Source organism: Mus pahari, unplaced genomic scaffold (assembly GCF_900095145.1).
Source record: "Mus pahari unplaced genomic scaffold, PAHARI_EIJ_v1.1 scaffold_5646_1, whole genome shotgun sequence".
In the NCBI taxonomy this organism is placed as follows: Eukaryota; Metazoa; Chordata; class Mammalia; order Rodentia; family Muridae; genus Mus; species Mus pahari.
In genome coordinates, this window is record NW_018391870.1 from 65689 (window position 1) to 83408 (window position 17720).

General features: G+C 37.4%; 1 protein-coding gene across 5 annotated transcripts in view; it reads right to left on the bottom strand.

The window, feature by feature from the left end:
* Positions 1-17720, bottom strand: part of LOC110314724 (coiled-coil domain-containing protein 7-like) — a 66311-nt gene that overhangs the window by 20575 nt on the left and 28016 nt on the right. For 4 of the 5 annotated variants that reach the window (XM_029534628.1, XM_029534627.1, XM_021188959.1 and 1 more), the window contains 5 exons: positions 14796-14857; positions 13459-13515; positions 10005-10080; positions 6869-6899; positions 6386-6475 (listed from right to left, as the gene is read on the bottom strand). In XM_029534628.1, coding sequence (XP_029390488.1) covers positions 6386-6475; positions 6869-6899; positions 10005-10080; positions 13459-13515; positions 14796-14857 — 316 coding nt within the window. The remainder of the gene's footprint in view (positions 1-6385; positions 6476-6868; positions 6900-10004; positions 10081-13458; positions 13516-14795; positions 14858-17720) is intronic. The other variant, XM_021188961.1, reaches the window with a different exon arrangement.

Here is a 17720-nt window from a genome sequence, read left to right on the forward strand (position 1 = left end):
CTGGGTTCTTTCCAGCTTCTGGCTATTATAAATAAGGCTGCTATGAACATAGTGGAGCATGTGTCCTTATTACCAGTTGGAAGATCTTCTGGGTATATGTCCAGAAGTATCCTGGGTTTTTTTAAATTCCAGATGAATTTGGAAATTGCTCTTTCTAACTCTATGAAGAATTGAGTTGTCATTTTAATGGGGATTGCATTGAGATTGCTTTCAACAAAATGGCCATTTTTACTATATTAATCCAGCCAGTCCGTGAGCATGGGAGATCTTTCCATCTTCTGAGATCTTCAGATTCTTTCTTTAGAAACTTTAAGTTCTTATCATACAGATCTTTCACTTGCTTGGTTAGAGTCATATCAAGGTATTTTATATTGTTTGTGACTAGTGTGAAGGGTGTTGTTTCCCTAATTTCCTTCTCAGTGTATTTATCCTTTTTTGTAGAGGAAGGCCACTGATTTGTTTGAGTTAATTTTATATCCAGCTACTTCACTGAAGCTGTTTATCAGGTTTAGGAGTTCTCTGGTAGAATTTTTGGGATCACTTATGTATACTATCATATCATCTGCAAATAGTGATATTTTGACTTCTTCCTTTTCAATTCATATCCCTTTGATCTCCTTTTGTTGTCTAATTGCTCAGGCTAGGACTGCAAGTACTATGTTGAATAGGTAGGAAGAGAGTGGGCAACCTTGTCTAGTTCCTGATTTTAGTGAGATTGCTTCAAGTTTCTCTCCATTTAGTTTGATGTTGGCTACTGGTTTGCTGTATATTGCTTTTACTATGTTTAGGTATAGGCCTTGAATTCCTTATCTTTTATCAGGAATGCATGTTGGGTTTTGTCAAATGCTTTCTCAGCATCTAATGAGATAATCATATGCTTTTTTTCTTTGAGTTTGTTTATATTTTGGATTATGTTGATGAATTTCCATATATTGAATCATCCCTGTATCCCAGGGATGAAGCCAACTTGATCATGATGGTTGATCGTTTTAATGTGTTCTTGGATTTGGTTTGTGAGCATTTTATTGAGTATTTTTACATTAATATTNATAAGGGAAATTTGTCTGAACTTCTCTTTCTTTGTTGGGTCTTTGTGTAGTTTAGGTATCAGAGTAATTGTGACTTCATAGAACGAATTTGGTAGAATACCTTCTGTTTCTATTTTGTGGAATAGTTCGAGGAATATTAGTATTAGGTATTCTTTGAAGGTCTGATAGAACTGTGCACTAAACCCATCTTGTTCTGGGCTTTTCTTGGTTGGGAGACTATTAATGACTGTTTCTGTTTCTTTAGGAGATATGGAACTGTTTAGATCATTAATCTGATCTTGATTTAACTTTGGAACCTGGTATCTGTCTAGAAAATTGTCCATTTCATCCAGGTTTTCCAGTTTTGTCTAGTAAAGGATTTTGTAGTAGAATCTGATGATTTTTTTTTTTTTGGATTTCCTGGGTTTCTGTTGTTATGTTTCCCTTTTCATTTCTGATTTTGTTAATTAGGATCCTGTCTCTGTGCCCTCTAGTTAGTTTGGTTAAGGGTTTATCTATTTTGTTGATTTTTCTCAAAATCCAGTTCTTGGTTTGGTTGATTCTTTGTAAAGTTCTTTTTGTTTCTACTTGGTTGATTTCAGCCCTGACTTTGATTACTTCTTGCTGTGTACTCCTCTTGGACGAATTTGCTTTTTTTGTTCTAGAGCTTTCAGATGTGCTGTCAAGCTGCTAGTGTATGCTTTCCCCTATTTCTTTTTGGAGGCACTCAGAGCTATGAGTTTTCCTTTTAGGAATGCTTTCATTGTGCTCCCTAAGTTTGTGTATGTTGTGGCTTCATTTTTATTAAATTCTATAAAGTCTTTAATTTCTTTCTTCATTTCTTCCTTAACCAAGTTATCATTGAGTAGAGTGTTGTTGAGCTTTCATGTGTATGTAGGCTTTCTATTATTTATGTTGTTATTGAAGCCTTAGTCCCTGGTGATCTGATAGGATGCATGGGATAATTTCAATATTTTTGTATCTGTTGAGGCCTGTTTTGTGACTGATTATATGGTCAATTATGGAGAAGATACTATGAGGTACTGAGAAGAAGGTATATAATTATTTTTTAGGATAAAATGTTCTGCAGATATCTGTTAAATCCATTTGTTTCATAACTTCTGTTAATTTCACTCTCTCTTTGTTTAGTTTGTGTTTCCATGATCTGTCCATTTATGACAGTGGGGTGTTGAAGTCTCCAACTATTATTGTGTGCACTGCAATGTGTGCTTTGACCTTTACTAGGTTTCTTTTATGAATTTGGATGCCCTTGCATTTGGAGCATAGATGTTTAGAATTGAGAGTTCATCCTGGTAGATTTTACCTTTGATGAGTATGAAGTGGCCTTCCTTATCTTTTTTAATAACTTTAGTTTGAAAGTCGATTTTATTCGATAGTAGAATGGCCACTCCAGCTTCTTTCTTGGGACAATTTGCTTGGCAAATTGTTTTTCAGCCTTTTTACTCTGAGATAGTGTTTATCTTTGTCCCTGAGGTGGTTTCTTGTATGCAGCAAAATGTTGGGTCCTGTTTACATAGCCAGTGTTTTAGTCTATGTCTTTTTATTGGGGAATTGAGTCCACTGATATTAAGAGATAGTAAGGAAAAGTGAATGTTGTTTCCTGTTATATTTGTTGTTGGTGTTAGGATTCTGTTCACGTAGCTATCTTCTTTTAGATTTGTTGAAAGATTACTTTCTTGCTTTTTCTAGTGTGTAGTTTTTCTCCTTGTGATGATGTTTTCCATCTATTATTCCTTGAAGGGCTGGATCTCTGGAAAGTTATTGTATAGATTTGGTTTTGTCATGGAATACTTTGGTTTCTTTATTTATGGTAATTGAGAGTTTTGCTGGGTATAGTAGCCTGGGCTGGCATTTGTGTTCTCTTAGGGTCTGCATGACATCTCTTCAGGATCTTCTGGCTTTCATAGTCTCTGGTGAGAAGTCTCATGTAATTCTGATAGGTCTGCCTTTATATGTTACTTGACCTTTTCCTCATACTGCGTTTAATATTCTTTCTTTGTTTTGTGCATTTGGTGTTTCGATTATTATGTGACAGGAGGAATTTCTTTTCTGGTTCAGTCTATTTGGAGTTCTGAAGGCTTCTTGTATGTTCATAGGCATCTCTTTCTTTAGGTTAGGGAAATTTTATTCTATAATTTTGTTGAAGATATTTACTGGCCCGTTAACTTGGAAATCTTCACTGTCTTCTATAACTATTATCCTTAGGTTTGGTCTTCTCATTGTGTCTTGAGTTTACTGAATGTTTTGAGTTAGGACCTTTTTTCATTTTGCATTTTCTTTGATTGTTGTGTCCATGTTTTCTATGGTATATTCTGCACCTGAGATTCTCTCTTCTATCTCCTGTATTCTGTTGGTGATGCTTGCATCTATGTCTCCTGACTTCTTTCATAGGTTTTCTATCTCCAGAGTTGTCTCTCTTTGTGAATCTTTTTTTTAACTGTTTTTACTTTCACTTTTAGATCCTGGACAGCTTCGTTCAATTCCTTCACCTATTTGGTTGTGTTGTCCTGTAATTCTTTAAGGAATTTTTGTGTTTCCTTTAAGGGCTTCTACCTGTTTCCCTGTGTTCTCCTGTATTTCTTTAAGGGAGTTATTTATGTCCTTTTTAAAGTTCTCCATCATTGTCATCAGCAGTGACTTTAGATCCATGTCTTGCTTTTCTGGTGTGATGGTGTATCTAGGACTTGCCGGTGGGAGAATTGGGTTCTGATGATGCGATGTAACCTTGGTTTCTGTTGCTTCTGTACTTGCACTTGCTTCCTGTCATCTGATTATCTCAAGTGTTCCCTGCTCTTGCTATATATCTGATTGGAGCCTGTCCTTCCTGTAATCCAGGTTGAGTCAGAACTCCTCAGAGTTCAGCTTTGTCTTTGATCTTGCGATTCTGGGATTCTGTGAGCCTGAGATACTTGGTGTGTCCCAGCTCCTGGGAAATCAACTTTTCTCTGAGCCCCTGAGATCCTGGTGTGACCTGGTCTCCCAAGATCCTGTGCATGTTAGAGTGCCTGGGGAGTACCTCCTATGGGAGCTGTGGGTCTGTCTGCTGAGTTTGTGCCCATGGTAGACTGGCATTGCCTAGGAGGAACCACAGATTTTCTTGTATTATTGGTACTGCACTTATTTCTACCCACACTAGTTGGTATAGTTAACTAATTATAATTATAGTTGGTATAATTAACTTGTTATAAAGAACATAAAATGCATTTAAAATACTTGGGGTTTGTGGATTTGGTGTAGTGGTAGTTTTTGCCTAACAACTGCAAGGTGCGAGCATGGTGGCCCAGGCCTTTAATTCCAGCACTTGGGAGGCAGAAACAGGCAGATTTCTGAGTTCAAGGCCAGCTTGGTCTACAAAGTGAGTTCCAGGAGAGCCAAGGCTACACAGAGAAACCCTGTCTCAAAAAACCAAAACAAACAAACAAACAAAACAAAACAAAACAAAACAAAAAAACAACTGCAAGGCTTTGGGTCCAGTCTTCAGATTCAGGGGTTGGAGGGGAGACAAAAAGTTTGACTCTCTCATTCAGTAACAAATTTACAAAGTTAAATATTTGCCATGTATATGTCTTTCATGAAATTGAGAAGATACTAGAAGATGAAAAGATCTTTCATGCTCATTAAATGGAAGGATTAATATAGTGATAATGGCCATCCTACCAAAAGCCATTTACAGATTCAATGCAATCCCCATCAAAATTTCAACACAATTACTTGTGATCTTAAAAGGGCAATACTCAATTTCATATGTAAAAACAAAAAAAAAATCAGGATAGCTAAAACAATTTTGAAAAATAAAATAACTTCCAGATTCAATTCACCATCCCTGATTTGAAGCTTTCCTACAGAGTTATAGCAATTAAAAACTGCATAAAAGCAGTCACATTAATCAATGAAATCAATCCACTCACCTATGGACACATGTTTTCTTTTTAATAAAAAAGTAAGAAATACCTATTAGAAACAGAAAGAATGTCCAACAACGGTGTTGGTCAAACTGGATATCTGCTTGTAGAAGACTGCAAATAGATCCACATATGTCACTCTGCACAAAACTCAAGTCCAAGTGGATCAAAGACTCAACATAAAATCAGGCACACTGAACTTAACAGAAAACAAAGTAGAAAATATCCTTGAATGCTTTGGCATTGAAGACAATGTCCTAAACAGAACGCAGATAGTGCAGGCACTAAAATCAACAATTAACAAATGTGACCTCAAGAAACTGAAAAGCTTCTGTTAGTCAAAAGGCACTGTTAGGAGCCATCTAGGAAAGGCTGAGACTAGCAGGCTACTTCTCTGGAAATGGCCATCCATCTTTGCATGGTTTGCTGTGGGTGAGCTGTGAGAGGCAAGGTCCCTAGAGACTTCATCTCATCTGAGTTATAGAGTAAGAGAATAGTATGTATTAAGCATAAGTAATAAAATTATAAGGCTAAGGATTATCAGTCTTTGGCTTTCATCCAATGCTGTGTTTGACTAGTACCATTTCCGAAAAAGTCAAGACAGGGCCCTGGCAGGACAAAACAATGGGAAAAGATTTTGACCAACTCTACATCCAAGACAGGGCTAATATCCAAAATACATAAAAAACTCAAGAAACTAAACATCAGCAAACTAAACAATCTAGTTAAAAATGCAGAGATGTCTCTTTTGAGGAATCTTAAATGGCTAAGAAACTCTTTTAAAAATGTTCAATATCCTTATCTATCAGGGAAATGCAAATCAAAATGATCTTGAGATTCTATCTTACTTACACCTGTCAGAATGGCTCAGATCAATAACACAGTGACAGCTTATGCTGGTGAGGAGCAAGAGGAACACTGCTCCATTGCTGGTGGGAGTACAAACATGTACATCCACTATGGAAATCAATGTGGTGGTTCCTTGGAATGAGGACTTATGCCTACCTAATCTTACTGCATCTTGTCTTTCCATATTTGGTTGACATTCCTGAGAGGGCTTGCTCTTTTCTGAAGGGAAACAGAAGAGGAGTGAGTCTGAGGAAGAAGGGTGGTGTGGGAGGGACTAGAAGTAGAGGGATGGGAGGCTGCAGTTGGGATGTATTTCATGGGAGAATAATAAATAAAAAGAAAGAAAAGTTAAAATAAAAAAATGCCTTTTACAATGATTAAGCTGTTTCTGTTTTCATGCTTATGGGTTTGATAGTTAATATGGAAATTTAGAACGTTAAGTTATGTTTTTTTAAAATCAGAGCCTTTATAAATTATGACCATAAAACATGTCATAAACAAGTAAATGCCACTTTGATTCCCATCTATATGATACTAGGCTATATTTGATACTGTGTATCATTTTTATCAGTTCCATGTACCAACCTCTGGATCTCTCAGCCTTTGTATTTCACCTTCCAGCAGGTTTTTCTTCAATAGTAAATTTTCATAATTAGTTTCCATCTGTTTATATTTCTAAAAACAAATGTAATACTAGCAATTAAAATTAAGCATCCCAATAAGCAACTTCAATAATTAAGTATTGATACACCTCAATATTTAGATATTAATTATGACTAACTTCATTGAAGCATGAAAAAGAATGGGACACTGGGATTAACTTCTAAGCTGCCATTGGGATCAACATATCTAGATAAGAAATAGATCCCAGCTTAGCATTTCATAAGTGTTTCTGAATGACCATGATGTCAATAAAATGAAAATAACATGAAATTCCTTCTAGTTTACAACCTGGGTAAATTGAGTAAGTGCTTATCTCTAATTACAATGAAAGAAAAAGGCCATTTCTAGAGTCTCTTCAAAATTCAAGCATAAAGTGCAATATCCAATTAAGAATGTTATACTTACAGTCTCAATTGTATGCTGATCATTTAAAGCTCTGAAAAACAGACCAAAAGTAACTATACTATATTAAATATATACATATTTTCAGTTATGAAAACTTTTACATTTTTAAAAAAGATTTTTAACAAGTGCCCTCTTCCTAGTCTCACAACCTACTCCTGTGCTATAGCCCAAATCTGGACTCCTGCCAGAATCCTCTCTACACATATCCACCAACAGTACACTGTAATTAACACTCCTTTAATCCCAGCACTTGGGAGACAGAGACATATAGATCTCCGAGTTCAAGGCCAGCCTGGTCTACAGAGCAAGTTCCAGGACAGCCAGACCTAGGTAGTGAAGGAAACCATGGAAAACAGAATGTGGTGAAGAAGTAATTGAATGAGGGGGCTATATTCCAGCCCTAGTAAGTAACAGAGCTTGGCAGCTTAAGCCATGTGATTCTGGCTTTAGAATCAAGGATAGAAGAAAGCAGTTATGGAATCTCCCTTAGTAACTAAGGAAAGCCATTAAGGCCAGGCATGTTGCAGGGATGTTTTTGCATGGAAGCCCATAAAGATAATTTTGTGAAGCTGTGAAGGTGAAGGCTGGATTATCTTGGACACCCCAAAAAGTTAGATTTGCCAGTCCCACGGGATACCTGTCAAGGAAAGCTGCCAACAAGGAGGGAAAACAGCTCAAGAGAAAAAAATTGTATTGCATTCCACAAAGCTGAAAGAAGTTGGAGATCTGAAGAGAATTTTCACATCAGACATGGAGATGCAGAGTTTGGAGTTTCTGTAGCTGACTTTCAGTCTTGCTCAGGTCCCACTTCTACTCACTATGCTCCTTTGCCTACAGTTTGGAATGGTTATGTATATTCTGTACCCTCTGTATATTGTATGTGATTTGTTTTTTTTTAATTTTTATGTCATAACGGTTATAGTGTGAAGTTGAGACTTTGAACTTTGGACTTTTCAATACTGTTGTGGCCGTGATAGACCATGGGGACTTAAGAAGTTGGACTAAGTAAATTTTGTATCACATCATGGCTACAAGTGCATGGGGGCCAGGGAGTGGAATGTGGTAGTTTCAATAGGTATTCCTCCACCACCTCCATAGACTCATGAGTTTGAATACTTAGTCTATAGGAAAGGCCACTATTAGGAGGTATGGCCTTGTGGAGGAAGTATGTCACTGTGGGAATGGACTTTGAAGTCTTCTGTGCCCATGCTACACCCAGTATGGCATGCAGTCCCCTTCTGTTGCCTGCAGATCAAGATGTAGAACTCCTTGCTTTTTATCCAGCACCATGTCTGCCTAGATGCTGCCATGCTTCTTGCTATGACAATAATGGACTGAACCTCTAATGAACTGTCGTCCTTTATAAGAGTTGCCATGGTCATGATGTCTCCTCAGAGCAATAAAATCCAAATTAAGACAAATGCATACATATACAAACAAGATCAGCTGTTTTACCTTTTAATCATACCTTTATTATTTAAACAATTTTAAATTGAAATATATTTCGACGATATTCTTCTCCTCTCCCAAGTACTTTCAGACCCTCCCCCCACCCACTCAACGTTAAGTTCTTTCTGAAAAAAACCAAACCAAAAAAAAAAAAAATCAATACAACAAAACCCCAAAACTAAGAATAAAAATAAAAACAAAATAAATGAACAAACAAAACCCATCAAATTGTGATCAATTGGAAGCACAAACGAACAAAAAGCTGTGGGGTTCATTATACAGTGGAAGACTACTCCTAAATATAAGGCCTGCCTTGGAGTGGTTGATATACCCTGTGTCACTCTATTGGAGATAGCCCTTCAAATACCCCTTGATTTTAGTCATCTCTACCCATATTCCCTCCAACAATCCCTTCTCCCCTCTACTTCCTGACTTCATCCTCCTTTTCCAGCTGCCTCCACCCATATTCTTATCTATCCAAATATATCTTATTTCCCTTTTCCTTTTTGAGGGGTTGGGGGAGGCTGGGAGAGAGAACAGAAATTAGTGGGAGGGCATCTCAGGGATATGGGAGGTGTCCAGGAGTCTCTGGGGGGGGCTTAGCTGAGTTCTGTACCAGATGGGGATATGGAGCCTTAAGACTCCCCTTACTGTAGCCAGTTTGGACTTGCAGTTGAAGGAGGCAGACACCAGCCCATCTACAAAACCTTGGACCCAAAATTTGTCCTGCCTACAAGAAATGCAGGGATAAAGATGGAGCAAATATCTAGGGAATGGCCAACCAATTACTGGCCCAACTTGAGACCTACCCCATACATTGATCTAACCCCTACCATTATTAATGATAATGACTTGCAGACAGGAACCTAGCATAACTGTCTTCTGAGAGCCCTCATCTAGCAGCTGACCAAAACAGATGCAGAGACCCACAGTCAAACAGTAGGTGGAACTCAGGGGGTCTTGTGGAAGAGATGGAGGGAGAAGGATTGAGGAAGCCTGATAGATCAAGGACCCCACAAAAGACTTACAGACTAAACTAACTTGGGCCAGTAGAGGCTTACAGAGACTGAACCATCAACTGGTGAGCCCTCTATACATTTGTAACAGATGTACATTTGTAGCTTGTTCTTCAGGTGGGCTCCCTAACAATTAGAATGGGGAACTGTCTCTGACTCTGTTGCCTGTTTTAGATCCCTTTCCCATAGCTGGACTGCCTTCTCTGGCCTCAGTGGAAAAGGATGCACTTAGTCCTGCTGGGACTTGATGTATCAGGGTGGGTTGGTACCAATGGATGGCCTCCCCTTCTTTGAGGAAAAGGGGATGGAGAAACGGGGGATGGGAACAGGAGAAAGGAGAGCTTTGATCAGGCCATAAAATGAATAAATTAATCAATAAACTAATGAGTAAAAAGATGTTAGCTTATGATGAAGACCTTATTTCTATTTTTTTGTTTGTTTGTTGACAGGGTTTCTCTGTGTAGCTCTGGCTTTCCTGGAACTCTCTCTGCAGACCAGGCTGGCCTTGAACTCAGAAATCTGCCTGCCTCTGCCTCCCAAGTGCTGGGATTAAAGGCGTGCACCACCACTGCCTGGCCAAGACCTTATTTCTTATGTATGCTCCCAATATTTCTATTCTATGTATTCAATTTTATAAGTAGAAAATAAGAAATAATATTTCCAAAGCTTACTTATCTAACATAGCTGTCTGATTTTCAAATATTTTCATCATCATAGTCACCCGATTAGCCATTGAAGAAGGAGTTCCTATATAGAATATATAAAGGTGTTATAATGGCTGAAGTTCTATGACCATACAATTCACTGATATGCACGAGAAAACTAAATAATCACAATGAGGTGATATGTTTCTTTCAATTACATTTACCTTATTTTACTTTTTCCTATATATTATCTCTGGCTTTCAAAAGAAAATTTTAATTTTCTATTTCAAATAGAAATTTCAATAGAAAATACCTATGATACAAGGCATACCCAGAGGATGGTGCAGGGGCCAGGGGAACCAAATTCTGAAAAGATAGGGAACTATGAGCACAGGATTTCAGATATACTAGATATTTTTAAGTTATCAGGCAGGAATTTTAAGCAATTAATTAACAGCACTTTTACCTAGGGAAAAACTGGCAACATACAAGAATAGATGGATAATATAAGCAGAAACTCTAATAAAATAGTGAAAAGAAGTGTTAAAGTTCTACTGTAGCAAAGAATGCCTTGTAATTGATACAGGCAGTAAGCAAAAAGTAAATAAAATAAAATAAAATAAAATATGCAGGTCTGGAGAGATGGCTCAGAGGTTAAGAGCACTGACTGTTCTTCTACGGGTTCTCAGTTCAATTCTCAGCAACCACATGGTGGCTCAGAAACATCTGTAATGGGATTAGAATCCCTCTTCTGATACACATAAAACAGAGCACTCATATACATATATACATAAAAATACATGAATAGGTTAATCTTAAAAAAATAAAAATGGGAGCTAGAGAGATGGCTCAGAGGTTAAGAGCACTGACTGCTCTTCTGGAGGTCCTGAGTTCAATTCCTAACAACCACATGGTGGCTTACAAACATCTGCAATGGGATCTGATGCCCTCTTCTAGTATGTCTGAAGAGAGCAAGAATGTACTCACATACATAAAAATATAAATAAGTAAATCTTAAAAAAAAGAAGAAAAGAGAAAATGTCACAACTTTAAAATAAATAAGTAAAATAAATAAATAAGTAAATAAATAAATAAATAACAAATAGGACAGTGTTGGCAAACACCTTTAAACCTACCAATTGTAGAGCTAGGCAAACTCTCTAAGAATTTGAGTCCAGCGTATCTACAGAGCTAGTTACAGCACAGCTATACAAAATAAACACTGTCTTGAAAAAAAAAAGAGAGAAAATATAGAACCATCACTATTACTCCTTTAGGAGCACTTGCATTGTGCCAATTACACCATGTGTTCTAATCTATGTGGGCTCTCTCTTTTTTAACTTTTTATTGATTTTTTGTGAATTTCATATTATTTACCCCAACCCTACTCATCTCACCCACACCTCCACCCTACCAACCTCCCCCCAACACAAAATAATAAGATAGAATGAAAATGAAAACAAACAAAAAATCATCTTGTTGTGGGAGTTGAAGTGTGTCACAGTGTATCTCACACTATAGCCATTTATCTACTCATCTTTATTTGCAAATGTTCATTGCAATAAGTCATTGGTCTGTTTCAAGGCCCATGGCTTCTGCTATACTATCAACACGGGATTCTGACAGGGATTCCTCCTGGATGTTTTGTTGTTGCCCTGTGTCATGGAGATCCTGCTGGTTTTGATCTCCTGGACCAGGAATGACAATTTTAATAATCATAATAACCAGGTAATGCTACATTCATGTCTAATAAATATCTATTGTATACGGCTAATGTAAGGATTAAAAAAATGTGATTTAATACTCAGAACTCTTTGGAAAACAATTTGCATATTTTAAAATAATTCCTAAGAGTATTTTGCAGACTAATAAAGCAACTTGCTTGAAAAAAGTCAGTGAGCATGAAACTGTCATCAGAAACTCCCCAAACTGAGAAGCAAATGAGGTAAAAATGTAATTGAGCATTCAAGATCTGTGAAATGGTTAAAAAAAAAAACCAGGGGTAATATATGCCTAATGGAGTAATAAAAGCAGGTGTAATACATGCCTAATGACATTAAAAAAATGGTGTAATAATGCTTAACTGGGTAATAAGTGACATAGGGAAAATGAAAGAGCAAAGTGAAATGATAATGATTACAGATTTTTTAAAATTAATGACAGATACTAAGGCATGTATCATTTAAAACTTTTGTTATCATTGTATGAGTATGCGTATGCATGTGGGGTGATTATAACAGAGCCTGTGTGTGGAGAGTTAAACACAGCTTTATGGAATCTGATTTCCTTCTCTCACTATCATACAAGTTCCCAGGACTAACTCAGACCACCAAGCCTGTGTAGTAAGTACTTTTACCCAGTGAGCTATCTGGCTGTCCCAAAGCTTAAAAACATAAATTAAAAACAAACTAAAATATATGCACCTAAACTATTAAAGCTCTATAAAAATCAAAGATGAAGAGAAAAATATAAAGAAGTCAAAGGTACTTATATAGAGAAAATAGATGAAGACCACACCATACTTCTCTCTGTCCCATACAAGCAGCCAGGAAAGCCATCCCTGCATCTAAGAAGTCCCCAGACCCTCAAACAAAGCTCACTGTGTGCTCACAAAACTGCAACCCAAGCTTCAATGCCACTTTGGGTGCCCAGGTCTCAAACATAAAAGCTACTACCAGGTCACACAAGTTTACAGCCCCAGGATCTGATGCAACTTCTGCTGCATGTGTACAAGAGCCCAGCTTTGGGGCCAGTCTGACAGAACTTGCAAAGCAGACACCAGAGTTTCAGATGCTGCAGGAACATCTCCACTGAGATTGCTGAGAAAGTAGTACCTCAGAATTCAGCAGCATCTGGATCTCACAGACCCAGCTAGCCCATAAGTACCTGTGGCACAGAACCCAAATCTATGTTTGGTTCTTGCTTCAGTGCTGTGCTACCATCATTATGATCACATTACAAGCTGTATTTGTCACCAACATATATCTCCCTGCTACAGCTTCTCTTGGGTGATAAACACACACACACACACACACACACACACACACACACACACACACGAGAGAGAGAGAGAGAGAGAGAGAGAGAGAGAGAGAGAGAGAGAATCCAAACAGCCTTTGCTACCAAAAGCCACAATAGGTCCCCATGCAGGTGCTTGTGTACTGCATATGAAAACTCATGCAGTCATCACTAGTACAGACTGCAGAAAGATCTTCAAAGACAGTAAGCTGTTGTTTGAAGTCAACCTGGGACACCTGACACTCTTAAAAACAAGCAAACCAACAAACAAAACAGACAAAATCTTGAAAAAAAGCATCAAGAACGCAAAGGTTTCTTAACTATTTTGGTATGAATGAGAATGTCCCCACAGGCTCAGTAACATGAACACTTGGTCCTCAGTTGGACCAAGGAAGTACTAGGGAAGGTTATGGAACCTTTAGGAGGTGTTAATGTGATGATATTTAAATGAATGGCTGCTTACCTGGCTCACTTTCAGTTTCAGTTTGAGGTTCTAAACCTGAATGGGATGTTATGAACTCTGAAATAGATACAAGTATCCACCATTATATATTTTATATACAATTCTACACACTAATTGGGCTCATAGTCTACATTATTAACTTTAATGATTCACCCAAAGGAAAGAAAAAACAACAGCTTCCAATATCAAGCCCTTGCAATCAGGCACTTGGGCTGTGGTGTCTGAATGAATATGGATAATAGCCACTTACAGATACATCATTTTCTCTGTAAAACATGCTTTTCCTCTCTCTTGTGTGACACCAGGGATCAAACCCAGATCTTGGTAGATAGGCAGGGGCTCTGCAACTGTGCCACACCTTCCTACTAATTGTTTTTTTCTCTTCTATTCATTTCTATTGGTTGAAAGTAACATGAGTACCTCATTACGTTTTCTTTGCCTTCAATCACCAAGTTTTGTCAATTGTATCAGGTAAAGAGGTTTCTAATCTGTCCATTTCACTTTCTTTCATTAGCAATCTAATTTTATAGATTATACATTTAAGCTGCATTATAATTTATTTCACTATAAATTTTTTGACAATTCCTTGTTTAATACTAAAAATGTTCAATGGCTTTAGTACAACAAGCAGGACTTCTGAAAATTAGTGATGCTGGTCTCCAGTTTAAATTCTCATGTTAATATATTATTGCCATCTCAAATGACCAATATTTTCCTTCTTCACTCAATAAGCACTATTCATCTTTGAAGGTTGCAAGGTATTTCTAACTTTCCTGAGATAAACCAATTTGTAGACAACATTAGCAGACTGTCATGTATTACCACACATTTGAATGATTTATAATATGTCTATCTTTGAAGCCTCTAAACTTTATGGGAGCCTCAACCAAATCATAACAGCATTCATCTTTTAAGAATAATTGTTTTTATTTTATGTGTTTGAGTATTTTGCCTGCATGTTTACTATATGTGTGCAATGCCTGTGTTGGGGTTGGTCTGTGCTGTTGTATATTCAAATGCTAAAAACTGGCCCCCAAGATCTGTTTGCTCACAACAAGAAGAACCTCACATACATTAAGTGATGCTATATAACCTTGCTTCTTAAGTTAATTGGTCAATAAAAGGCCAAGACCTGAGAGGTAAGTGGGTTTTTCAGTTACCTGATTCAGGGTGGCAGAAGAGGAGAAGAAAGCACACACAAAAGGGAGAAGCGACCATAAGAGGAGATGGGCCATGAGCACATGGCCAGGAGAAACAAGTAACAAGGGACATATAAGTTAAAATTTAAAAAAATTTGTTTATGAAACTACAAAGTTTAAGGATTTATAAAATATTACCTTCCATTTGTTTTTCTATAAGTCCATAACGTTTTATTGATTCTGATGGTATCTCTTTATCCCTGTTAAGAGTGCCAATAAAGAAAACATATCTTCATACATATTCAGAGTTAAGTTAAATGCTCAAGGAACTATAATTTACAGACTAGACATATGAAGTTTGTGAAATAAAAGTTAGCATATCATTTATCTTTCACTCAGTGCTAAGACAAATGCCATTCTATAGTAAAAAAGTACAAATTCTATAAGTTGTATATTCCAAGAATATAATTAAGTACACTAATAACACTTAGAACTAAAATTACAAAAACAAATCAGTAGAGACTGCTAGTATATTATCATTTGGTGCAGTGCTAAGAGCACAAGCCTGAAAGTGAGACAACCTGCTCCAAACCTGTAATTATGTGTCCTGGAGCCACCTTGTGAGCCTCACTCAGCTCCAGGCTCTTTATCTGTTAAAACTTACATATACTAATGCCTTTCTCATAAAGTAGTTACAGGTCTCCCAGGAGTTACTAGAAAAATACCTTGTGAGCTGTGCTCTGGAGTTAAGGTTGTCCCACAGTCCTCCATACCCAACTCCTGCCTTCAGAAAGCTGGTCTTCCAGGAGTGTTGTTGCTCTTAAGTTGCCAGGTGAGACCACCACTTTTGTTCCAATAACTGTCCATAGAGGGACCCACCAGGAGCCCACAGGGCACAGGAACCTCAAAACAGACAGGGACAGGATCCCTCCAGTTTCCATCAGCACCTCAGAGTTAATCCTGTGACACAGCACTCCATACAGAGAGAAAAACTGGTCATCCAGGAATGCTGACACACCTAAGATCACAGCTCTCTACACCCCATTTGCACCAGGAGAGAGCTGGTCTCCCAGAAGTCCTGACATACCTAAGATCACAGGCTCACAGGCTCACAGGCTCACAGACCCACAGGAGGGACAAACTCCAGTCAGAGGCACCAAGACCAACTAACACCAGAGATAAACAGATGGTGAGAAGCAAGCACAAGAACCTAAGCAACAGAAACCAAGGCTACTTGGCATCATCAGAACCTAGTTCTCCCACCACAGAAAGTTCTGTATACGCCAACATACCAGAAAAGCCAGATTCAGATTTAATATCACATCTCTTGATAATGATAGAAGACTTTAAGAATTATGTAAATAACTCCCTAAAAGAAAAACAGGAGAACACAGGTAAAGAGGTAGAAGTCCTTAAAAAGAAAACACGAAAATCCTTTAAAGAATTACAGGAAAGCACAACCAAACAGGTGAAGGAATTGAACAAAACCATCCAGGATCTAAAAATGGAAATAGACAGAATAAAGAAATCACAAAGGGAGAAAATCCTGGAGATAGAAAGCCTAGGAAAGAGATCAGGAGGGGCAATGGGATAGGGGGTTTCTGAACGGGAGACCTGGAAAGGGGAAAATATTTGAAACATAAATAAAGAAAATGTCCAATAAAAAAGAAAATAAAGACAAAGAAAAAAAAAAAGAAAACCTAAGGAAAGATCAGGAGTCAAAACATCATGAACAGAATACAAGAAACAGAAGAGAGAATCTCAGGTGCAGAAGATACCATTGTAAACATTGACACAACAGTCATAGAAAATGCAAAATGCATGAAGCTCTTAACCCAAAACATTCAGGAAATCCAGGACACGATGAAAAGACCAAACTTAAGAATAATATAGAAGAGAGTGAAGATTTCCAACTTAAAGGGCCAGTAAATATCTCCAACAAAATTATAGAAGAAAATTTCCCTAACCTAAAGAAAGAGATGCCCATGAACATACAAGAAGCCTACAAAACAAATAGACTGGACCAGAAAAGAAAGTCCTCCCATCACATAATAACCAAAACACCATATTCCCTAAACAAAGAAAGAATATTAAAAGCAGCAATGGAAAAAGGTCAAGTAGTATATACAGGTATAACTATCTGAATTACACCAGACTTCTCACCAGAGACTATAAAAGTTAGAAGATCTTAGGCAGATGTCATACAGACCCTAAGAGAACACAAATGCCAGCCCAGGCTACTATACCCAGCAAAGCCCTCAATTAATATAGATGCAGAAATTCCATGACAAAACCAAACTTATACAATCTCTTTCCATGAATCCAGCCCTTCAGAGGATAATAAATGGAAAACTCCAACACTAGGAGGGAATCTACACCTTAGCAAAAGCAAGAAAGTTTCAACAAACCTAAAAGAAGATAGCCACATGAACAGAATCCCAACACTAACAACAAAAATAGCAGGAAGCAACAATCACCTTTCCTTAATCTCTTAATATCAATGGACTCAATTCCCCAGTAAAAAGACATAGATTAACAGACTGGATATATAAACAGGACCCAGCATTTTGCTGCATTCAGGAACACACCTCAGTGAGAAAGACATACACTACCTCAGAGTAAAAGGATGGAAAACAATTTTCCAAGCAAATGGTTCCAAAAAACAAGCTGGAGTAGCCATTCTAATATTGAATAAAATTGACTATCAACCAAAAGTTATTTAAAAAGATAAGGAAGGATACTTCATACTCATTAAAGGAAATATCTACCAAGATAAACTCTCAGCTCTGCACATCTATGCTCCAAATGAAAGGGCACTCATATTCATAAAAAGAAACTTTACTAAAGCTCTAAGCACACGTTGCACCATACACAATAATAGTGGGAGACTTCAACACCATTCTCTTATCAATGAACAGGTCATGAAAACAGAAACTAAACAAAGACACAGTCAAACCAACAGAAATTATGAAACTAATGGGTTTAACAGGTATCTATAGAACATTGCACCCGAAAACAAAAGAATATGCCTTCTTCTCAACACCTTATGGTACATTCTCCAAAATTGACCATATAACCGGTCACAAAATAGGCTGCAACAGATACAAGAAGATTGAAATAATC